Source organism: Saccopteryx leptura, chromosome X (genome assembly GCF_036850995.1).
Source record: "Saccopteryx leptura isolate mSacLep1 chromosome X, mSacLep1_pri_phased_curated, whole genome shotgun sequence".
NCBI lineage: Eukaryota > Metazoa > Chordata > Mammalia > Chiroptera > Emballonuridae > Saccopteryx > Saccopteryx leptura.
The window spans coordinates 75933886-75959210 of NC_089516.1; the positions used below are offsets into that span (position 1 = coordinate 75933886).

Genomic DNA, 25325 nt, shown 5'->3' on the forward strand with positions numbered 1-25325 from the left:
CAAGGGTCAAGGCACATAGTCCTTTTACTGCTAGAACTTTATATACTAGGTATAGCATACTTTGAATAGCATTCACATATTCTTGGACAATTTTGTTTCACTTTTAAATTTGATTACGTTAAATAATTTCAAAATCAAGGTTAGAGGCACCTATATAATCCAAACGACTTTTAAAACTAATATGTTATTAAATCAGGGCCAAAAAGCAGAGTGAAGACAATTAATAAAGCATTTTCCAATTTTCTATAACCTTCACTACTTTGAGGGTTTTTTTTCTTTTTTTTTTTTGCATTTTTCTGAAGCTGGAAATGGGGAGAGACAGTCAGACAGACTCCCGCATGCGCCCGACCGGGATCCACCCGGCACGCCCACCAGAGGGCGACGCTCTGCCCACTGGGGTGTCACTCTGCTGCGACCAGAGCCACTCTAGCGCCTGGGGCAGAGGCCAAGGAGCCATCCCCAGCGCCTGGGCCATCTTTGCTCTAATGGAGCCTTGGCTGCGGGAAGGGAAGAGAGAGACAGAGAGGAAGGAGAGGGGGAGGGGTGGAGAAACAGATGGGCGCTTCTCCTGTGTGCCCTGGCCAGGAATTGAACCCGGGACTTCTGCACGCCAGGCCGACGCTCTACCACTGAGCCAACCGGCCAGGGCCACTACTTTGAGTTTTATTGGGATATTCTTTATAAAATACATTATAGAAAAATTAATTCATTTTAAGTGACATCACCTATATATAACCTTATGAACATATAAGTCCCAGAATTGAAGGGAAGTATGTAACTACAACTTACTCCTTGACGATGAAGATAGTCAACTGTCTTGGTTATCACAAACAGTACATCGCTCGCTTCCCGTTCGGAGAAACATTTCTGTTTGAGAATTCGATCAAGTAGCTCTCCTCCTTTCATCAAATCCGTAACAAGATAAACATATCTGCCATCATCATAAACCTAAAAAAGAACACATTTTTAAAATACTTTTTATCATTACAATTCTGAAATGTTTAAATTACATTTATTTTGCTTTTCTAGTGAACCTCTAGTATTAAAAAAGACATTATTTCATTATTGTTAATATAGTAAGATTAAGTTGGCTAAACAACCTCTTACATAGTCCTGTGAGACCATAAAAAACCACAATTATATTAACTTTACAGGTTGTCTGTTATACTTCATCAAAGGATATAACTGGGAAAAAAAAACTCTGTGCCTCAGAAATGGCATTTATATATTTTTGACTTTTGTGTGTGTGTGTGTGTGTGTGTGTGTGTGTGTGTGACAGAGACAGAGAGAGGAACAAAGAGACAGGAAAGGAGAGAGATGATCAATTCTTTGTTGCAGCACCTTAGTTGTTCATTGATTGCTTTCTCATATGTGCCTTCACTGGGGAGCTCCAGCAGAACGAGTGACCCCTTGCTCAAGCCAGCGACCTTGGGCTGAAGGCAGCAACCTTGAGATTAAGCTAGCAACCTTGGGCTCAAGTCAGCAACCTTGGGCTCAAGCTGGTAAGCTCTCGCTTAAACCAGATGAGCCCGTGCTCAAGCTGGTGATCTCAGGGTCTTGAACCTGGGTCCTTCGATTCCCAATCCAACACTCTATCCACTGCACCACTGCCTGGTCAGGATATGACTGTCTTATAGACACTTCTCTTCTCTACTAACATTGACCTTCCTTCCGACAGTAAATACTTAGTTTTTTGAAATATCCTCTACAAAGTCCATTACCTGATATGGAATATTAAATGTTTGTTGAATTCAAATATATCAAGGAGAATAAATAGAAAAAATGTGTGTAACCTTTCACTAAGAGCTTGGGAGAAAAAAAAAGATTAAGTAGATTATTTTATATTATATTAGATTAGATAAGATAGAGACAGATAAATGTCAACTGTTTAAAAATTACTAATCAAGTAATATTATATTATTTGAAGCAAACTGATAGAGGTGATGGCTGATTTGACTGCCTTCTCCGAAGACAAAAAAAGCCTTATTTTAAGTGAAAAGTCAAAATTCAGCAAAATATATTTTTTTAAAGAAGTATAGATCCTTTATTATCAAAACAAGCAGCAGATATGAGAATAACAGAAGACATTAATAAATTAATTGTTCTCATCATTTGAGATGTCAGGGCCTCTCTATGGAAAGAAAAGCCCAGGTGGGTACATAGACAGGATCCCTCCAAAGCAGGAGCAGCAGTGGTTTGAGACAGTGCTCAGGAAAACGACTGCATATGCCCACAGCCAGGAGAGAACAGGTGCTTGCCTGGTCCCGTTCCTCGGTGAGCTCTGTACATGTACAAGTAGGAGGCCCAGCTGGGGGCAAATGATTGCATATAGAAAATATCTTTATCCTTCCACCTCTTAGAAAATGTTTCAGGCCCTGGTGACACTATGCTTGACACAAATGTCCACACTTTAATCTGTGTATAGTTACCACCATCTTTACTTTTAAGAAGCTTAACAATCGCCTGACCTGTGGTGGCGCAGTGGATAAAGCATCGACCTGGAATGCTGAGGTCGCTGGTTCAAAACCCTGGGCTTGCCTGGTCAAGGCACATACGGGAGTTGATGCTTCCTGCTCCTCCCCCTTTCTCTCTCTATCTCTCCCTCTCTCTCTCTCTCCCCTCTCTCTCTAATAAAAGTAAATAAATAAAATCTAAAAAAGTAAATAAATAAAAAAAAGAAGCTTAACAATCATTTGTCTATACCAAAGGAATAGGTTGAATTTTATCCCTTAGAAAGTTTTCCACTGAATTGAAGTTAACTTAATCTTACTTTAAAGTACAACAAAAAACATGCAAGCCTTGTGTTTGTTGACACACGATAGAGAAACACTGCTCAGCGGTTCTGCCCCAGAGCACCACGCACAAGAAGAGGGACCCTGTCAGATAAGGCTTTTCTTTATATCCAAATCTCAAGCAGAGCATAGGTCCTCTCACTAACAAGGTTGGAGCACACAGCTCCAGTAGCCGAGAGGGCCAGAGACTAGTCAGTGAACACCTCTACGGGACCCCGACTTGTCCATGCTCAGAAGCAACTGAACAGTGGGCATATGAGGTACGTGTCCTGGACGCCCCCTCCCCAACTTCTGAAGGGCCGTGCAAAATTCTAACTTTAAAGTTTTTTCTGATGACACCAAGATTGTTGTTTTTTTTTTTTTTTTTTTTTTTTTCTGAAGCTGGAAACAGGGAGAGACAGTCAGACAGACTCCCGCATGCGCCCGACCGGGATCCACCCGGCACGCCCACCAGGGGCGACGCTCTGCCCACCAGGGGGCGATGCTCTGCCCATCCTGGGTGTCGCCATGTTGCGGCCAGAGCCACTCTAGCGCCTGGGGCAGAGGCCACAGAGCCATCCCCAGCGCCCGGGCCATCTTTGCTCCAATGGAGCCTCGGCTGCGGGAGGGGAAGAGAGAGGCAGAGAGGAAAGCGCGGCGGAGGGGTGGAGAAGCAAATGGGCGCTTCTCCTGTGTGCCCTGGCCAGGAATCGAACCCGGGTCCTCCGCACGCTAGGCCGACGCTCTACCGCTGAGCCAACCGGCCAGGGCCCCAAGATTGGTTTTGTATGTGCAATTAATAGTACATAATATTTTTTATTTATTTAAAAATATGGTTAACATGTATTTTTATTTTCCCTGTCTCTCTCTCTCTTTTTTAAGGGGCCCAATATTTTTTTCTGCGCCTTGAGCCTCAACGGACCTTAAACCGCCTCTGCCATTGCTCACGCTGACCATGGTAAAGGAGTCAAGAAACCTCGGTTTTGGAACAACACAAATATTATCTACCTGATAAACAATGATCAAGTTCTTGTCTAGGTTAAATGATGCAAAAACAGGTGATGAGGATCCATTTATCATTGCTGAAATAATTTAGTCTAAATTTAAATTAAAGCAGTTTACAATGGCTTCTTCCACACAAGGACATATTTTGCAGTAATGTTTCTCCAAAACCAATTATGTCTCTAGTTCTAGCCTCAGTTGAAGAGGTTAAAAAATAAAGGCATTGGCTGGTTGGCTCAGCGGTAGAGCGACTGCCCAACGTGTGGAAGTCTCGGGTTCAATTCCTGGTCAGAGCATACAGGAGAAGCACCCATCTGCTTCTCCACCTCTCCTCCTCTTCTTCCTCTCTGTCTCTCTCTTCCCCTCCGCAGCCAAGGCTCCATTGGAGCAAAGTTGGCCCGGGCACTGAAGATGGCTCCATGGCTTCCACCTCAGGACTAGAATGGGTCCAGCCACAATAGAGCAACACCCCAGATGGGCAGAGCATCGCCCCCTGGTGGGCATGCCGGGTGGATCCCTGTAGGTGCATGCGGGAGTCTGTCTCTCTGCCTCCCTGCTTCTCACTTCAGAAAAAGGAAAACAAAAAACAAAAAAAACGAAACAAAAAATCTTTCATATCTCATAGCCAGGGCAACAGGGAAGTGGGTACAAGACACATGCTATGTAGACCCCCTGAAAGAAAAAGTTCTAGAAGCTGGTGGGTGTGAGCACATTCAAGTCACAAGGTCTCAGCCCTGCCTATTGCCCAAAATGCTGACTGCTCTCTTGGGTCTGTTTTGTGATTAGATAACTCATGAGGACACATGTGGCTTTAGCTTTCACCACGGGGATGCTATCCATGCTGTCAATGGCCGATGACAGGGTCCTGGCAAGGGAGGATACCCTGGCTTCTTCCTCCTCCACCAGGCCCTTCTGATTGTTTCAAAGCCACTGACAGACTGGGATCTAAGTGCTTTTTCTATACATGTAGATTTCAGAGCTGAATCCCTGACACAAGTGAAATGATGTGACGATCATGCTGACAGAGAGACAGTCATGAGAAAAACTTCCATATACTGCAATGAACTAAGTAGCTTGAGAGATTTCACCCATATTAAAGGTTCTGTTGCGCTGCCGTGGAGCCACCTGCAGCCTGAGCTCTAGCGCTAAAGTGGCCACAACCCACATCTCTCTAGAGGCTGTAGTGCAGTAGGGACCCAAGCCATAGTGTGATCAGTTGTGATAGCAGCAACCCCAAAGATCACGGGCACAGACCAGGGAGTGTGAACTCAGTAACATCTATTAATGTGAGTAATCTCCACTTTACAAAACTATAGAGTAATACTATTCCACTCAAAAAACAATGTACAATGCAACAACCCATTTCTGTAAAGTCAAGGAAGTAAAACCTAGAATTTAGCAGGTTCCAAATATCTGTATTTATAGTATGACAGTATAATAAAGGTGCTCGTTTAATGATTACTAGCCATAATATATGCAAGTAATCAGGACACTCTCACTTGGGTAGGAATACAGAATCAAAGGGGAGAAAAGAATTGAAGTAGCACATTAAAGACTTTTGAGATTTTGTTGCATGAAAGTAAATATACCACAGGCATGAAAAGTTTCAAAAAGAAAATAAAATACCAAGAGATAATTTCATTAGCTTAGCTTTTGAATTAGTTTAGCTTTTAAATACCTACATCTTTTAAAGTGATAATGTTGGGATGTTCTCCATAGTGCATCAAAATTTCAATTTCTTCTGAAGGATCTCTCTTACTTTTGTCAATGATCTGCGAAATAAGACAAGAAAACTCTCAGATAAAATTATTTTCTTTGTTTAAAAATTAATGATAGATTTTCAATTTGGTTATATTTTTAAGCAAATGCTCAGAACTCAAGATTGATACTTGTCCCATTTTAACATTTAAAATATCCTATAACTTAAACAATAAAGAGGCCATTTTCTTTAACATTATATTCCATTTCACTGAAACTATACTAACTGATACTGTGATTCAAATGTAAAGTAATTGTCACAATTACTCAATCTTAACATAATACCTTAAAATAAAACTATTAAAAAGCAGGACATTCATGGAATACAATGCTTCTCCAAAACAAAGTCTCAGAGAGAAATTCATAATGAAAATATTGAGTCTTAAAGAGTTCTTCCTCAGTATCTTATCTTTGCAAACTCCACTAGATCCACAGAAAAATGTCAGTTAACCTGTCATTTAACTTACACACACACACACATATATATATATATATATATATATATATATATATATATATATATATATATACACATACACACACACACACACACACATAATGAAAAAACAAAGTTAAGCTCAGGGACAATACCTTCACTGCAAATTCCATGTTGGTAACTGTATGTACGCATCGCTTGCAAACAGAATAGGAGCCAACACCGATATCTTCTTTCAATTCATATACTTCGCCAAATTGTGCAGCATTTCCATTTATCTGTTTTTGAAAGTAAAATACTAAGAATAACAAAATATTTTCACATTTTTATGTTCTCTCCTAAATATGTGTATATAGGGTATGGTCAAAAACAGGTTTTCAGTTGTTCGCATGGAAAATAATACAACATTTAATAAAAAAATAATAATACAAGAATAAACTGTTTCCTGTACTCAAAACTGAAAACTTACTTTTTACCCATCCTGTGTTCATCTTAAATATTTAAGATGATGAATAATTCATTCTAGAAAACTTTTATCAGTATTTATAAATGGCTCCACCAGACATGCGCTGATCTTAAACTGTACGCTTTCTACATAATATATCAACTAGTTTACGTATCAACATTACATTTCCTTGCTAAAAGAAATTACATTAATATAATTAAAGATTACTACTGTCTACTTCTTGCAAAACATGTGGCAATAACTTTAATTCATTGTTATATACAGAAATAAATGAAGTTAAAAACCACTTATAATGATTGTAAATCTATTAGAAATAACTGAACAAAATAATTATCCCTAAATAATCAGATTCAGTGGAATTTACCTGAACAATTGGTAATACGTTTGAACTTGTGATAGGAGTGATTTTATATTTTTCTGCAATAGAAGTGGCAACAAAGCTGAATCCTTTGAAGAGTTGATGAGCATTAGCACTGGCTGGCAAACCAGGAGAATCTAATGTCCAAATAATTACATTTCATTAGAATTATGCAGACTTCTGTGATATAAAATGGCAGCATTTATTTGAATATAAATGAAATCATTAAATGGAACCACCAAACACATTACTTTATTTATTTGATTTACTGTATATTACTGTCTCCTCACGCTATCGCAAATTGCACGTGGGTTGTAATTTTTGTTCTGTTCACTGCTCCATGCTCACTGGTGAATACATTATAGGTATTCAACATTTCTTGAGCTAGTGTACAGAACAGATTCCACCCAAAATAAACCTCAGTAACTTGTAAACTGTAAGATTCAGAGAGAAAGACCTTCTATCCACTACTCTTTAAATATATTAGGATCTCAAAAGTCTTTCAAAACAAACGAAACAAAAATACCTTTCCCCTTTTGCTCTAGTCACTGCTTCTCTGATCAATATTCCTTTTAAAGCCTGCACAGAAAGGTGTCCAAGCAAAGCTGTATGTAGAATCTACATTTCCATAGAGGGCAAACCAGCCCTGCACAAACATTTAAGTGTTTCAGTTTTTACTTAAGAAGCTAGTTTACTTTTTAACCATCTAATTGACTAAAAGCCTTGATGTCATACATAAATATGTGCTACCTTTTGGGGTTTTTGCAGTAAATTCAGGATCAAAACAAAAAGTATCATCTGGTTTTCCAGAAGCAGGTTTGAAAGGAGGTTGAACTTCTCTTTTATATAATTTCTAGAAGTAAAAGTATAAGACAAAACTATATTAGCACTTAAAATTTATTATACTTTGTAAGTGAAAGCAGAATATAATACTCATAGTTCTTAACAGAAGAATCATAATTTCAAAAATGAAATTTTAACAAGCTTCAGGTTCCTGTTAACCAAATTCTTAAAATCTGAGAGCTAATGTACAGAGTCAAGTGACACCAGGAAACACAGTAGTGAGGCCACACGTTGTATTTACAAAGAATGATGATGTTGGGTTTGGATACCAAAAATTGTCCTGAATTTGCACTGGTAAAATAACCTTACAGAATGTCACAATGTTCCCACAGTAAGATGACTAACAACACTCAAGGATTTCAAAATTAATAATCAGACTATCTTCAACAACTATATATTTCACCTAAAATATTTTGTGTTCACAATATGCATTAGAGCAGGTGTCACCAAACTATGGCCCCCGCGTGGGCTGCATGTGGCCCCCTGAGGCCATTTATCCGGCCCCCCTGCCGCACTTCTGGAAGGGGCACCTCTTTCATTGGTGGTCAGTGAGAGGAGCACTGTATGTGGCGGACCTCCAACGGTCTGAGGGACAGTGAACTGGCCCCCTGTGTAAAAAGTTTGGGGACCCCTGTATTAGAGGGATTGTATAGGGCTCTTCTTGTAGAATTCAAAAATTAATCTTGCCTAACATTCTAACTTCTGAAAATTTATGTTGATGAAAGACATAAAACCTTGTAACATACAAACATCTAATTTTTTGTGGAAATACACATTTTTTTAAAAGCTCACAGACCCATAATAAGGGAAGATTAATAGAGAATTACTTAAAATAAGTTTCATTTATATTTCTGTAAGTTAAGAGCAATACATCTAAACTGTTTAGATATATGAATGATGGAAAATAAGAATTTCCAGCTTGTCTAGTTATAGGAAGAGTAGAGAAGCATTACAAAAAATGACAAGGAGATACAAGCACATCAAAAGCAGATGCACACAGATACACAAAGGACAAACGGAAATTACATGCACCATGGAAACTGAGTGACCATTTAGGGTATTAATACTAATGACTTAAAAATCAAAATATTGCCTTTTAAAATGTGTTCTAGCCAGACAGAGTGAAAAGTGGCTCCCTACCTCTGCCCTAGAAATCAAGAAACTTTTCTTTTTCCTTTTTTTTTTTTTTTTTTTGTATTTTTCTGAAGCTGGAAACGGGGAGAGACAGTCAGACACACTCCCACATGCGCCCGACCGGGATCCACCTGGCACGCCCACCAGGGGGCGATGCTCTGCCCCTCCGGGGCATCGCTCTGTTGCGACCAGAGCCACTATAGCGCTTGGGGCAGAAGCCAAGGAGCCATCGCCAGTGCCCGGGCCATCTTTGCTCCAATGGAGTCTCGGCTGCGGGAGGGGAAGAGAGAGACAGAGAGGAAGGAGAGGGGGAAGGGTGGAGAAGCAGATGGGCGCTTCTCCTGTGTGCCCTGGCCAGGAATCGAACCCCGGACTTCTGCACGCCAGGCCGACACTCTACCACTGAGCCAACCGACCAGGGCGAAACTTTTCTTTTGAAAAGAAATTTAAATACCAATGCTTGAACTAGAAAATCAAAAACACTTACCTATGGTAACTGATAGTACATAAACTACATAAAGCTCTGTTGCAAAGCAGACAAAAAAATGAGGTTTTCTAAGAAAAACTTATCAGTCTAGGAGTTGCAACTTAAAAAAGAAATTCTATAAAAGACTTAGTAGAATTTCCAAACATTTCTGTGTTCACCTTCTCTCAAAATTTAGTGACGTATCTATACAGAGACATTCCCTCCTTAACAAACTTAATTCATTCTAATACATGTCAAAGAACCATTTGAAGTTAATTAACATCTTAAATTCTTTAGAATTAATTTTCTATAAGGCTATGCACTATCATTCATTTTTTTTTGCCTTTCTCTTTCTCCTCCACATTCTTTAACCCAGAAAAGGGGAGAATAGCCTGACCTGTGGTGGCGCAGTGGATAAAGCGTCGATCTGGACATGCTGAGGTCACCGGTTCGAAACCCTAGGCTTGCCTGGTCAAGGCACATATGGGAGTTGATGCTTCCAGTTCCTCCCCCCTTCTCTCTCTCTGTCTCTCCTCTCTCTGTCTCTCCCTCTCCTCTCTAAAATAAATAAATAAATAATTTAAAAAAAAAGAAAAGGGGGGAATATTAACCATACTTTACCGGTGAAACAAATGAGAAACAAAATTTACTAAATATCATCCACACATATCTACTGTTTCAAGATTGTTTATTTACAGGTGTATAACAACATCATGGCAGTTACCTTGAACCAGAAGATGTGTGGATGAATTTGCAACAAACAGATGGATCTTGAGGGTGTTATGCTACATGAAATGTCAGGTGTGAAAGGAAAAACCCATCTGATTTCACTGGTATGTGAAATATAAATAGAAAAGGAAACAAATGAACAAACAAAACAAAACAGCAAGCTAATAAATACAACAGACCGGTGGTTACCAGAAGGGAATAAAAGTGGGGGAAGGGTGAAATGGGTAAAGGAGGCAATTATAGGAGTGTCAGATGCAAACTAGACCTTTGACTGTGGGAATGCAATAGTGTACGCAGGGCTTACGCAGAGGGAAACAATTTGTAGACACATACAACAGCATGGGGATTGCAGGAAGGAAAAGGGGTAGAGGAGGATCGAGGGGGTGTAGATGGTGACTGGGGTTGTGAATTCACAATGCAATATACAGATACAATGTGTTGTAGAACCGTGCACCTGAAACCAATATAATTTTATTAATCAATGTCATCCTAACGAATTCAATAAAAATTATAAAAGAGATATCAAATTATAATGTTGCACACCTGGAACTTTTGTTATTAACCAATATTACTACCCCAATAAAAAATCTCATACTAGTAAAATAAATGAATTTAATTTATGAGCAAAGTCTATATATTACCATTTACTCTCCAGCTTTCCCACAAATTAAAGTTACTCAGTAACAAACTTTCTACTGAACTTACATTCCAGTCAATATTTGCAAAAAAATGATGTTTTTTGATTTCCTCAACTCCTTCTGAACCTATAAAAACAGAAAGATTTTTTTACTGTTGTGATTTTTAAAAAATCTTTATACCTGGCTTTCAGGCTGTTATGTATAAATAGGAGAACACAAATGTTATAGCTTTCTAGTGAAAGGTTTATGAGTTCTCATTTGATAATTTATTAATTGGTTCTTTCAACATAATATGAAAAAGTGATGTTCATATTGAAGCACATAAAAAACCAAGAAATACTGACATATCTTCCAAATCAAATCAAAAGCAATCTGATATAACATTAATATTTAAGTACATTTTCCTCATATTTGAACGTATGAACTCATGTCTATATACCAAATTAAAAAGTACAACATAATAAAGTGACTGAAATTTTAACATGAGGACATAAATAAGATAGCTTATAGGATTACATCTGGATCCAGGATATGGGTGCCTGAATGTGGCCAAATAATAAGCAGCTATGGAAACATAACATTTACCTTGAAGAACACTGGAAGTACAAAATAATTACCTTCAAATATCTAAAAGAGTTACCTATATAATTCTGTGAATTATTTCAAAGGAGGAATGCCATATGATATAAACAACGATGTATATTAAACAGAAGTATTGAATAATGTGACCATTTTTAAATCATAGACAAAACAAAATTTACTGGAATCTTTGTGTATACAAAATGCAAAGTTCTGGGTATAAATATATTTAACAGCTGTGAAGGGACTTAAGCCAGAAAACATAAAATTCTAATTGTCATCACAAAGCATTCCTGTAATAAAAACTAGGAAAATAAACAATACCCAATCTATTTGCTGGATTCCTTTTGAATAACATCCTTAGAAGACTTTGTGCTTCAGCACTAAGAAACTGAGGCATTCCAAGTTTTGCTCTGGAAAAGAGGATTTCACAAAATTTCATTTAAATACAGCCACACTTGTAAATTTACAAATCACATTTAGAGAATACTTTCACAGTGGTAAATAAAATCCCCCATACAGTACGAGAAGAGAATAAGACAGTGTGAAAAATGTTATTTTTGTGTCAATTTAAACCAACAAGATTTTCAAAATGGAAAACGATAACTTTTTCTCAGAAGAAAAAAAAATAGTGTTTACACTTACTTCAATATCATATTCATGGTCTCATTTCTGTCTTTACCTTGAAATGGCAGCGTGCCAGTAAGCATTTCAAACTAAAAAGAACAAAACAAAAACAATTTAGTGCAACTAAGAATATGCATTTCTTTAGGAAAATGTTGAGATTTGTAATACACAATCATCACAAATCATACAGGATCTACATGACAGTACATCAAAACAGAAGCCAAAAAGTAGCTCACTTAAGGAAATGCACTTGTCGCGCCGCACTATATATAACTCAACTGATAGAATCTGTAGCAAATGAAACCAATCACTTTCTTTCAGTCCTGTCAGATTTGGTTAAGTTACCAAAGAAATGGAGAAATAAATACATTTCCTTTTAAAACAAAGGTATGCTTTTAAAGCAAACAACCAAACTGATAAAGCAAAGTAAAAATAAGCATAAAGCCAATTCAAATTCATAAGTGATCAAAAAGAGATTCCACCATTCTCCTAAAATTGGGAAGCAAAAAGAGAAGCTACATACACACACACACATGTGCGCACACACACACACACACACACACACTACATTTTAAAAAGAAAAATAATTGAGACAGCTGTACACCTCACAAGGAAAACATTTTCCCTAACAGATTTAATTGAAATGCAGATAACTAGAATATTAATTAAGGGTATCAATAAGACTACATCTAAAATGAAGATCCTTCCAATTCATGAAAATGTTGTTTATTATCCCTAATACATATTAAAACCTTCAACTTAAATTAAATAATGGCTTTGGCCTCAGTCCTCTGTTCAATTATTAACTCAGCACCTTAGTTATTAGCTTAGCCATTCAACTGCTTCCAGACACTGACAACTCTCAAATCTGATCCAGCCTCAACCTCACTCAAGCCCCAGTTTCTCTAAAGTAAAGGTTAACTGGAAATTAAAGAGGTAGCAATGGGAGTTCAAGAAAGAAAGAAAAAAAGAATTACAGAGTATGGGGATCATCTCTCTCAAGCTCCAGTTCTCCACCCCATACCTTTGAACTGTCTTTAAGATTTCCTTTTATATTCTATAATCTTACATCTGTATTGGAAGGAGGCCTTGTTGATTTTCCTACTTCTTGTTTCCTCCATTTACAATCCATTTATATTATTCTTCCTAAAATACATTTTTTTCCAATAATTACCATCCTGTTTAAAACTTTGTGACTTTCCTGCTACTTAGAGAACTGCATACAAATGCTTAAGGCTAATAATTTCCTCCAATGTCACCCTCATTCTTCACTACTACTCTGGTCAACTGCTATTCCAGGTCCTTGCCAATATAATTACATTATTATCCTTCTTGACATGCAGCTATTTAAATTTTATCCATCTTCAGGGCTTAATTTAAGTTTCCTCCTCTACTTTTCCTACACAAACATATTAATTCTAGCCTAAATTCCTAAGGTACATCTAGACAGTTTATTTAGTTACCCCAATTGTTTCTCCAACCAGACTGTATGCTTTCTTAGGTCACGGAAAATGCCAAATATTGTACTTTAGTCTGTTCACACCTCACTGCCTTCCCCAAATGCTGGTCTTATTAAAAGCAACTTATTACACTGATGTGTCGTACTGAGTGCCATTCAGTGATAAATAAGCAAAATGGATTATTAGTCTTCAAAAACAAACTGTATCTAATTCAATAGTTACTCATTTAGCATCGAATTAACACAGCAAATTATATGCTTAAAGTTATACCAAATTCGTTAGTCAGTATGCCAGGTACTGAGGGAGACACAGAGTAGCTTATCACACGATTGACCTCATTAAAAGTTTACAGTCTTGGCCCTGGCCGGTTGGCTCAGCGGTAGAGCGTCGGCCTGGCATGCGGGGGACCCGGGTTCGATTCCGGCCAGGGCACATAGGAGAAGCGCCCATTTGCTTCTCCACCCCCGCCCCCTCCTTCCTCTCTGTCTCTCTCTTCCCCTCCCGCAGCCAAGGCTCCATTGGAGCAAAGATGGCCCGGGTGCTGGGGATGGCTCCTTGGCCTCTGCCCCAGGCGCTAGAGTGGCTCTGGTCGCAGCAGAGCGACGCCCCGGAGGGGCAGAACATCGCCCTCTGGTGGGCAGAGCATCGCCCCTGGTGGGCGTGCCGGGTGGATCCCGGTCGGGCGCATGCGGGAGTCTGTCTGACTGTCTCTCCCCGTTTCCAGCTTCAGAAAAAAATACAAAAAAAAAAGTTTACAGTCTTTATATGCCTGAAGCAATTTGACAATAAGACAACGTATGGTAAGGTGTTGAATTCTGTAATAACTAATTAAAGTACCGTAAGACTAATGATTAATAAACATAGTATTCTGAAATCTAAAACCTGGTAGCTTCTTTCCACTTTTTAGTATAGTTGAAATACAATATTCAATTAGTTTCAGGTACATCAGAATGATAAAACATTTATATATTTTACAAGTAACCATTTGTCACCATACAAAGGTATTCTGGTATTTCTAACTATATTCCCTATGTTGTGGGTGTTATATATAACAAGCTCATGACTCATTTCTTTTATAACTGAAAGTCTGTATCTCTTAATTCCCTTCACCTTTTTCATCCATCCCACCACCAACCTCCCCCCAGGCAACCAAACTCCTGTTCTCTATATCTATGAGTCTGTTTCTTTTTTGGTTTGTTTGTTTGTACTATTTGTTCAGATCCCACAGATAAATGACATCATTTGAAATTTGTCTTTCTCTGTCTGACTTATTTCATTTAGTATAATAGCCTATGACCCATCCCTGTTGTTAAAAATGGCAAGATTTTATTCTTATTTATGGCTCTATTGTATATATGTACCACATCTTCTTTATCCACTCATGTATCAGTGGACACCCAGGTTGCCTCCTCCATATCTTGGTTATTGTAAATAATAATGACATGAACACATGGTGCATATATCTTTTAAAATTAGCCTCATTTTCTTTGTATAAATATCCAGAAATAAAATTGCTGGGTCATAAGGTAGTTCTATTTTCAATTTTTTGAGGAATCTCCATACTGTTTTCCATAGTGGCAACACCAGTTTAAAATCCCACCAACAGTGCAGAAGGGTTCCCTTTTCTCCACATCCTCTATGTCACTTGTTATTTGTTTTTTTTTTATTATTTTATTTTTTGTATTTTTCTGAAGTTGGAAACAGGGAGGCAGTCAGACAGACTCCCACATGCGCCTGACCGGGATCCACCCGGCATGTCCACCAGGGGGCGATGCTCTGCCATCTGGGGCGTTGCTCTGTTGCAACCAGAGCCATTCCAGCACCTGAGGCAGAGGCCATAGAGCCACTCCCAGCACCCAGGCCATCTTTGCTCCAATGGAGCCTGGGCTGCTGGAGGGGAAGAGAGAGACAGAAAGAAAGGAGAGAGGGAGAGGTGGAGAAGCAGATGGGCGCTTCTCCTGTGTGCCCTGGCAGGGAATCGAACCCAGGACTCCTGCATGCCAGGCCGACGCTCTACCACTTGAGCCAACCGGCCAGGGCCGTCACTTGTTATTTGTTGACTTTTTAATAACAGCCATTCTGACAGGTGTGTGGTGATAGCTCATTGTAGTTTTGATTTGCATAGCCCTGATTATTAGTGAAATTGAGAATATTTTCATGTGTCTGTTGTGATCTGCACATGTTCTTTGTAGAAATATCTATTCAGTATCTCTGCCCAATTTTTAATCCATTTTTTTATTTTGACATGTATGAGTTCTTTATACATTCTGAATATTTCATATATATATTAGTCATATATATATATGTATATAATTTGCAAATATCTTCGCCCTTTAAGTAGGTTGCCTTTTCATCTTGTAATGGTTTCCTTGATTTTAAGTTTGAGGTAGTCCCATTTGATTATTTTTGCTTTTGTTGCCCTTGCCCAGAAGACATACCCAAATAAAATATTGCTAATACCAATGTCAGAGTTTACTACTTATAATTCCTAAGAAATTTATGGTTTCAGAAATAAGTCTTTAAATGGAATAGTTTATAAAAGAATATTGCCCTTTACCTTTTCATCAGGTAACTTTAAAAGAAATCAGGACACCAAAATCCTAATTCTTGAATAATAAAACTTGTATAACATTGTATAACAGCTAGCCATGTAAGTTTTCAATGATAACATAAATTATTAAAACCTTATTCTCAGTTGATACCTCCCAAAATTTAAATTCTATTTTTCCTTCTTATTAAGAAAATAAGAAAACTAAATTAAAATTCTAAGTAGTATTGGTTTTATATTACCATAATTTCAAAATGATAACACTACGTACCATAAGTACACCATATGACCACCAATCAGCACTCTGGGAATGACCTCTCCTATTCACTACTTCGGGAGCCATATACTCCACTGTACCGCAAAATGAGTAGGCCTTCTTTTCTTGATCTACAGATTCTTTGCTGAGTCCAAAATCTGTAACAACAACATAAGACAAAAATATATCTAAAAGTCTTCGGAAAGTAGAAAATATCGATAGAAAGAAAATTATGTATTTAAACCTTAAAATTATTTATGGATGGTCTATAATTACTCTTAAGAAAGCTGTGATACCAAAATGGAAAATAGCCTGTATTTAATAATGGTACTCTTTAAGAACATTTCCAGATTTCTCAATTATACCTCATCTCAAAAATATGTTTGTGGTTTTTTTTTTGTATTCTATACTAGCTTATCATTCACCAATTTTTAAATTTTTTTTATTGACTGGTTTTGAGAGAGAGAGAGAAGGGAGAAGTAGAGAAAGAAACATCGATTTGTCATTCCACTAATTTAGGCACTCACTGATTGACAGCAGTATGTCCTGATTGGGGACAATACTTCACTAACTGAGCAACCCAGCCAGGGCTCATCAACAATTTTGAGATGATAATTAAAGCAAAGCTTTCATAGTGGTCTAAGTTTTCATACAGATTAAGACAAAAAATGAGATAGTGATATACTTTTTAAAATACAAAAAAAGCTTATTTTTCTTTGGCGTTGGCGAGTTTCCATTTTTGTGTAAGGCCTTCAAAGAGCTAAAGGAATCAAAATAAAAATCTCATTTCTATGTACTAGCCATGAAAATTGAAGTTTGAAATTTGAAAAATACCATTTTTAATTCCACCATAACAATGCCCATGAAACCCACAGGTATAAATATACAATGCATATGCAAGACCTGTATGCTGAAAACTAGAAAAACCAATGAAAGAAATCAAAGTAGATCTAAGTGAATGGAGAGGTATACTGTGTATATGGTTTGGAAGATTGGTTAAAGATACAATTCCCAGAAGTGGAATTGCTGGGTCCTTCTTTGTCTCTTGTTAAAGTCTTTTTTTAATTGATTATTTTTCCTGTGCTGTACTTTACATGCCCTTGACTATTCTGTAACAACCAATTTGTACTTCTTACTCACTTCATATTTTCCACCCTCCACCCCAAACCCCCTCCTATCTGGCGGCCATCAAAGTGCTTTCAGTATATCTATGTGTCTGTTTCTGTACTGCTTGTTCATTTATTTCATTGGTTAGATTAAATTGCTGACAGATCTGTATTTATTGCCATACACTAATTCAAAAAGATACATGTAACCTCATGTTCAGAGTAATTTTACAATAGCCAAGATATGGAAGCAACCTAGGTTTTCATCAATAAATGAACAGATAAGGAAAAAAGATGTCAATTTCCCCAAAACTGATTTAAAGATTCAATTAAACTTTAATAAAATGTCTAGCAAGATTTCTTTTTTTAGAAATAAAATAGCTGAATTTAATGGCAGGGTGAAAAAGGTGAAGAGAGTAATCAAAGAAATAAAAACAAACACAAAACAGTGTGAGGCTGCAAGAGGGAAAAGGGGTGGGAGGGGGAGGGAAGTGCAGGGATAGATGGTGATGGAGGGAGACTTTACCTGGGAAGGTAATAACACAATGCAATAGACGGGTTATGTGTTGTAGAATTGTGTGCCTGAAACCTGTATAATTTTATTTTCCAATGTCACACCAATAAAGTCAATAGAAATTTTAAAGAATAAAATAAAATGGAGATAAAAATAAAATTTATATATATATAAAAGACAAAGGCAATAGAACAGCCAAAACAATTTTGAAAAAGGGGAGGGTGAAAAGAAAGGATTTATACTACCTGACTTCAATGCTCATTATAAACCTACATTAATCATGACAGAGTATATTAAAGAAAAACTAGACATATACATGAAAATATATGAACCAGACAGTTTCCAAGAATAGACTGACATATACAGTCAGTTCTGCTATAATGCATGTTTTGAAAATTCAACTCTTATCCAATTCAATTGATACATTAGGAAACAATATGAGTATAACACACATTTGAATCTTGAATGTCATGTGCAAGTTCTTATGCAAGAATCACTAGAGGAAATGTTAGAAAATTGCACCTAGCTGAACCAAGCCATGTAGAAATAGATACGTGCACACGCCTCAAACATCTACCAGCTATTTCAGTTAATCATGTGTTAGGAGCTGCTCCTGTCCACCTGAAGTGTTACACATTCCTCTCAATCCCACACAACCTACCTTCCACTACTTCACAGTAACTTACAAACTACAACTTTTCTGACACTAATTTAACAAACAAGTTTAAAGGTTTTTCAAGGTAAGGTACTCTATTTATGGTAGTATTTATATAATCTTAATAATTTAGAACATGTAAATCAATGCTGTCACTGTTATCCCAGGGTTCCTATCATTCTCTAATGTGGCACTGGTTTATATAGATTGCTGCTAACCCTCAAACCCATTTTTTGCCATAAGTCCTCTGTTATATAAATATTAACTCAAATGAATCATAGACTAAATATAAAACATGAAAAATAAAATTGTAAAATTTCCAAAAGAAATAGAAAATATTTGTGACCTTGGATTTAGCAAGGACTTCTCTAATAAAACATGAAAAATATAGTCTGTAAAAGAAAAATGTTGACAATTGGGCTTTATCAAACTCAAAATCTGCTTTTCAAAGAATACTATTCAGAAAATGAAAAATAAGTTATAGACTGGGATAAAACATATGCAAATCATATATCTGATGAAGGACTTGTATTCAGAGTTTATTAAAAACACTCAAAAATGAGCTAAACCATGGCACACATATCTGGACTTCGGTTTTTATACTGAGCTTAATGAAGACTAGATTAGACTTTTCCCCTGGTGGGACAGACGTGAGAAATTGGGAACCTATAAGCAACCTTCTCTTTCAATCATGAATAAATCTTACTGGAAAAAAAAAAGAAAGAAAGAAATGAAAGGGCAGGCGGGAGGGAGGAAACAATACAGGGTTTTTTTTTAATAAAAAAAGAAAAGATCTGATCAGACACTTCTACAAAGAAATAAAGTCAAGAAAACATACTCAATATTGTTAATTATTAGAAATAATTCAAATTAAAACCACAATGAGAAATTATTGCATGACCATCAGGAGAGCTAAAATAAAAATGCTGCAGTACCAGTAATGGCAAGGAACAGAGTGAGTGGAGCTCTCACGCATTGCTAGTGGGTATGCAAAACTGTCCAGGCACAGTGGAAAGCACTTCAGAGGTTTTGCATTAAACAAACACCACATGACTAAGCAATCTCACTCCTTTGGTATTTACTCATACTCCTTTGATATGTTCACATAAAACCTATACAGAAATATTTATGGTGGCTTTATTCCTCACTGCTGAATTAAACAGAAAACAACCCAAATGCCCCTTTACGGGGGATTAGATAAACAAACCATGATACTATTATAAAATAAACACTACCCAACAATTTAAAAATAACATTATTATTGATACATGCAACAATATGAATTTCAAATGTACTATACTAAATAAGTAAAGCCAGACTTAAAAGACTATAAATACTGTAAGCCTCTGTTACAGTGTGGAAAAGGCAAACCATAGCGTCAGAAAGAAGACTGGTGACTGTCTTTGGGTAAAGGGAGGTTGACTTAACATGGAAAAATTTCGGGCAAGGGATGATGCAACTGTTTTATATCTTGATGTTGCTGGTGCTTTTAAGACTGTAGATGTATTTATCAAAACTTTCAAAACTAACTACACGTGAAAGAATAATTTTTCTGAAACTTTATATTTGGAGGCTACTGCAAATTCACCTCAGTAATATGAAATACTATAGAGATTCCCCCATGGTAACATCTTTCTTCTTCCTTTCAATCCTTTCAAATCTACTTTGCTTCTTTATATACGAATAAGAGAATGAGGCTATGAATCAATAAGAATCACTAAACTTTATTTGAACTTTGTCATATTTCTTGAGTTTTCACGTTAACAGCTTCATGCTTTATCTTTACAGTGAAGCAGTATACTTATGCATTTTGAAACAACTTTTCTTTAAAGCAAGGGTGGGGAAACTTTTTGGCTGAGAGAGCCATGAATGCCATATATTTTAAAATGTAATTCCGTGAGAACCATACAACCACCCGTGTACGTTAAGCATTATCCAATAAAAAATTGGTGTTGTCCCGGAGGAGAGCTGTGATTGGCTCCAGCCACCCGCAACCATGAACATGAGCGGTAGGAAATGAATGGATTGTAATACATGAGAATGTTTTATATTTTTAATGTTATTATTTTTTTTATTAAAGATTTGTCTGTGAGCCAGATGCAGCCATCAAAAGAGCCACATCTGGCTCATGAGCCGTAGGTTCCCAACCCCTGCTTAAAGTATACTGGTCCAAAATTCTCTGTAAAGGCCACATCTTCCTTTTATCTGTTTTAACATTCTGACAATTAAATACAGAATTTACTATCTATTGAAAACATAAGTAACTTTTGAGACTGGCTCAGTCAACAGAATGCCCTGAGTTCATCCAAGTTGCTGTATATATCAAGAATTATTTCCTCTTTATAGCTGGGTAGTAGTATATCATTCCATGGATATAGTATACTTTGTTTATTCTTTCACACTTTAAAAGACATTTAGGACAGTTCCAGAGTTCAGCTATTACAAATAGAGCAGCTATGAAAATTCATGTATAGGTCTTTGAGCGCTCATAAAGTTTTATCTAGAACAAGTGTTCAGAAATGTGACTGTTGCATGATTATACTTATATAATACTCTCAAAATAAGAGAATTAGAGACAGAACAGATAATTGGTTGCCAGGAGTTAGGGAAGAGTGAAGGAGAGTGTGACAATCAAAGCAAGCACAAGACAGTCCTTTTGTGTTTGTAGAACAGTTTTGCATATTAATTGTGCTGGTGGTATTCAAATTTACATATGTGATTAAATGTCACAGAATTAAACACAAAGATAAACAAAAAACAAATGTATACAAAACTAGTAAAATCCAAGTAAAGTATATAGGCCAGTTACTTGTAAAATACCAGTTTCCTGAGTTTGATAACAGTGCGGCTTTGTCAGGTGTCACCACTGAGGGAAGCTAGGTGATGAATATACAAGGCCTCTCGATACTATTTTTGCAACTTACTGTAAGTCTATTTCAAAATAAAAGTTTTTAAAAATGGTTTAATAAGGATACTTTATGCCTAAGATGCTTCTGAGGATTAGCACAGTGTATAAACCCTGAATATTAAAAATAAAACATGGTTTTGCAAATAAATGATAAAAGGAACCATTGATTTTAAACCCTTGGTTTTAAAGTTTATAATCACTGTATTTCAAATGTGATAAATACTTATTATACTTTTTCAGTCTAGTCTGAAACTAAGATGATGTGTTTTTACCTATAAAAACAAATGCATTTTTGAACAAATGCAGCAACTGCATTGTATAAATTTTTTGTATTACACTTAGTACACATTCAGTGTTATCTACCCTTTAAATAAACTTTAGTTTACAAAAGAGATGAATAAAATGTGTATTAAATCAAGAAAGAGAAAAGAGAAAACAGGCTTAAATATATGTTAGAATAAAAAAATATAAAACAAGCTTAAGGTAGAATAAGAAAATCTGCATACCTGTTAACTTGATATGTCCTAGTTCATCAAGCAAGATGCTGTAAATCAAAATTCACATTCAATAAATGGAATAAAATAGTTTATATAAAACACTACATAAAAATTATCACAAAATTAAAATAGATCAGTACTAGAAAAATTTTAAATTATTAACTTAAAATCAATGGGTATTTTATGAAGATTACTTTTTATAAGTTTCATATAATTGTAAAACTCATATATATATTCAATCATCTTTAAAATATAAGACTTAATGGAAAAAAAAGTCATTATGTAACACTGGTGATGGGAACAGATAAGGAAAACAGAACTGTACTTTTCTGGCTTCAGGTCTCTGTACACAATTCCTAATCGGTGCAGATGATCCAAAGCAAGGGCTAATTCTGCAAGGTAGAATTTCACGTCTTCCTCTGTAAACAGAACCTAAAATAAAAGAACAGTTTATCATTTGATTGGTTTTCAATATTGAAATTTTAAAACTTTACCTGTTTAAAAACCAGTTAAACAGACAAATCTAGCATAAAGGAAAATTAGAGAAGTAGACAAATGAAATTATCCCCTATAAAATCCTTCTCTTCAAAATTATTTTAATATAAATCATCCTAAAACATTGTATGTTGTTTACATATCTCCTTACACTGAATGCACTGCACAGGATTTACCCTTTCTTTTAATATAATTATTAAGTTGAGTACTCTACTATAATACAGTGATTTTTGAAGTATACAGGAAATTGTGGTTTATCATTGGCAACTGCATTATTTTTGTTTTTTTCTTTCTTTCACTTGCTACTGCTTCTCAGAAAAGTCTCCTTGAACAGCCTCATTAACTAAAAGCTTTTAATATATCAAAACCAGGTATTAAATTATTCACTCATATTAAACAAAGCCCTAAACCAAATCTCTGACCTTAGGGGTAGCTCCAGGCTACTAAAGTACATCTGCTACTAAAGTACATGAGATTCATGACATTGTATTCCTCAATCTTTTTTTTTTTTTTTTTTTTTTGCCTTGGGTTAAATCTGCTATGATTAAGTGAAAACAGCACTGGACTTGGAAAGAGTATTAAAAGTGTAATGTTTGACATGTCACTTAGCACCTCTGGCCTTCAGTTTCTAAGCCTGTGAAATAAGAATAATGATACCTGCTGTATCTAGCTAACAATGTTGTTGTAAGAATCAAATTAGTTTATATAGGGAAAAAAGCTTCTTAAATTATAAAAGTCTATGTGTGTAACCATGAGATACTGTTGTTACAAATTTATGTCTGTATTTGTTCATAAGTGAGTTAATTTATACAAAAATTGGCTACTACAACCAATAGATGTAATTTTTAAGATTTCTCAAAGGCTTCCAATTGGCACAACAAAAGAACTTGTCTAGAAATTGGTTATTTTCATTAAAGAAACCTCTGTATTAGAAAAGAGTAAAATTTTAATGAAATATCAGAAAGATACTTTAACTGGATTGCCCATTTAGAGTTATGGCCACTAAATTATACAATGCAGACTCAGGTTTTTAGTAAAATAGCACAGAATGAGCAGTTAAATATAAATTTTATATTCTATCTACTTTTTTAAATGATTTATAGAAAAAGGTTGGTTATTATCTAAGTTTCAAGAGAGTTCACTTGATGTCTTGGTATAAATATGACATCATTTTACTTGATATTTTATTAAGAATAAAAATAATTATTACTTATTTAACTTCTGAGAAAGGCTAATAAAAATGTTCATTAACATCTAACACATAAGAAAACCCTCAACAAAAATCTTTCAAACTCTAAATTAAAGAAACCATACCTAAGATACAGTTTTATGGCAACATTACGATGGTTTATTGTCATAAAGTTGTGTTGTCTCTATGAAAAGCTTCATGATGGATGCAAATAAGAAACATGCTAAGTAGAAATTATGGGCCAGTCAATTTATATTCATTAGGTTGTTAGTCTTCCAAAAAGTACTATAAGGAAGGTATTACTGTTACCTTAAATTTGGAGAAAGACTCAGTGTTGAATTAACCTGCCCAGAATAACACAACCAGCCTAGGTTTTGAACTCAGGAATAGTTCTGCCCAAGAACTACCTCTTCTGCAATATGCTGCATTGCAATTTTTCTTTAAGTTTTAGGTTCATTACCGTTAATACTTTCCTAGGCACTAATCATTCTATCATAAATACTCCTGAAAATGAAAATAATCTAAAACTCCAGTACCCAGAGGAAAGCACTGCTAGTCTTCTGCTGTCTGGTCCTCAAATCATTCATGTATATGTGTGTGTGTGCATACATGAGTGTGTGTTTTAACATATCTGAGATGGTACTACACACACACACAGTATTTAGTAGCCTATTTTTCCCAACTTATTATATCATAAGCATTGTCCCATATCTTTAAAACTTATTTATAGAATTTTCAATGTTATATTATCAACATACTAATTTAGCATAGTTTATATGGATGTTCATTTAGGTTATTTCCAGGTTTCTACTATTTTTAATAATCACTCAATATGCATATATATGTATAATATTTATGATTATTTCTCCAAAGTGGGTTCCCGAGAAATAAAACCAGAAATGCTGGGTCAAGGAGAATAAATAGTCCAAGATTCTTTATTTTTTCAAGATTTTTGACATATGTAACAAAATTATTTTCCAAAAAGGTTACAGTAATTACCACTCCCACCAGCAGTTTTAATAAAAAATATTTGTTTTGCCACTTCTGTGAGAGCACTGAATATTGCACTTTAAAAAACCTTTTCTATACAAAAATGACATCAATTGCTTTCATTTAAATTTTTGTCAGGCTCAACATGTTCTTTGTGTCTCGTGGTCTATTATTTTAATGAATTATCAGTGTTGTTTTTGCCCATTTTTCAGCACTGCCTTACAGTTTTGTCACTTTGTATAAGCCATTTAAGTATTGAAAATGTCAGTTCTCCAATTTTATATAGCCAAATTTATATATCACTTCTCTGTGATTTTCCTTCATTACTTCAATTATCAAGGTGACCTCCATTCAACAGTCAACTACTCATTCTGCTGCATTTTCTTTTACAATAAATATTTCCCAGATGTAGCATTTTAACATAAGTAATATTTATCTTTGAGTAGAGATGACATTTTAAAATGATTTTTGTATATTTAACAATTTCTCATATACTGTTTACTGAACAATCAATCTCTTTGTCATTAACTTCTGATTCTTTCTCTATCATGATAATAAATGCTAAATCATATATACTGGAATATTCCTGGGCTATATAGTATGTGTCTAGTCTTGTGTTGATACTAGGGTGTTTTGCCTAAAACAGTAGCTTTATAAAGTTTTAAACAAGAGGTAGAGCAAGAAAAAGGGATTCTTTATTTTAAAAAGGTCTGAGTTAATTTCTTTACTTGTCTAAGTTGGCAAAGTCATTCTGTCCATTTCAAACAAACAAAAATGCCTATTGGGAATTTGTTTGGAATTTATTAAGCCCATAAATTAATAGAATTGACAACTTTACCATTATCAGTCACTCATCCAAATATATATATATATATGTATGTATGTATGTGTGTATATATA

At 35.7% G+C, this 25325-nt stretch overlaps 1 protein-coding gene across 7 annotated transcripts in view; it reads right to left on the bottom strand.

The window, feature by feature from the left end:
* Window positions 1-25325, bottom strand: part of RPS6KA6 (ribosomal protein S6 kinase A6) — a 135187-nt gene that overhangs the window by 33571 nt on the left and 76291 nt on the right. For all 7 annotated transcript variants that reach the window (XM_066356682.1, XM_066356683.1, XM_066356684.1 and 4 more), the window contains 11 exons: window positions 22077-22183; window positions 21761-21798; window positions 16087-16229; window positions 11826-11896; window positions 11505-11593; window positions 10669-10727; window positions 7542-7644; window positions 6798-6928; window positions 6123-6245; window positions 5456-5545; window positions 790-948 (listed from right to left, as the gene is read on the bottom strand). In XM_066356682.1, coding sequence (XP_066212779.1) covers window positions 790-948; window positions 5456-5545; window positions 6123-6245; window positions 6798-6928; window positions 7542-7644; window positions 10669-10727; window positions 11505-11593; window positions 11826-11896; window positions 16087-16229; window positions 21761-21798; window positions 22077-22183 — 1113 coding nt within the window. The remainder of the gene's footprint in view (window positions 1-789; window positions 949-5455; window positions 5546-6122; window positions 6246-6797; window positions 6929-7541; window positions 7645-10668; window positions 10728-11504; window positions 11594-11825; window positions 11897-16086; window positions 16230-21760; window positions 21799-22076; window positions 22184-25325) is intronic.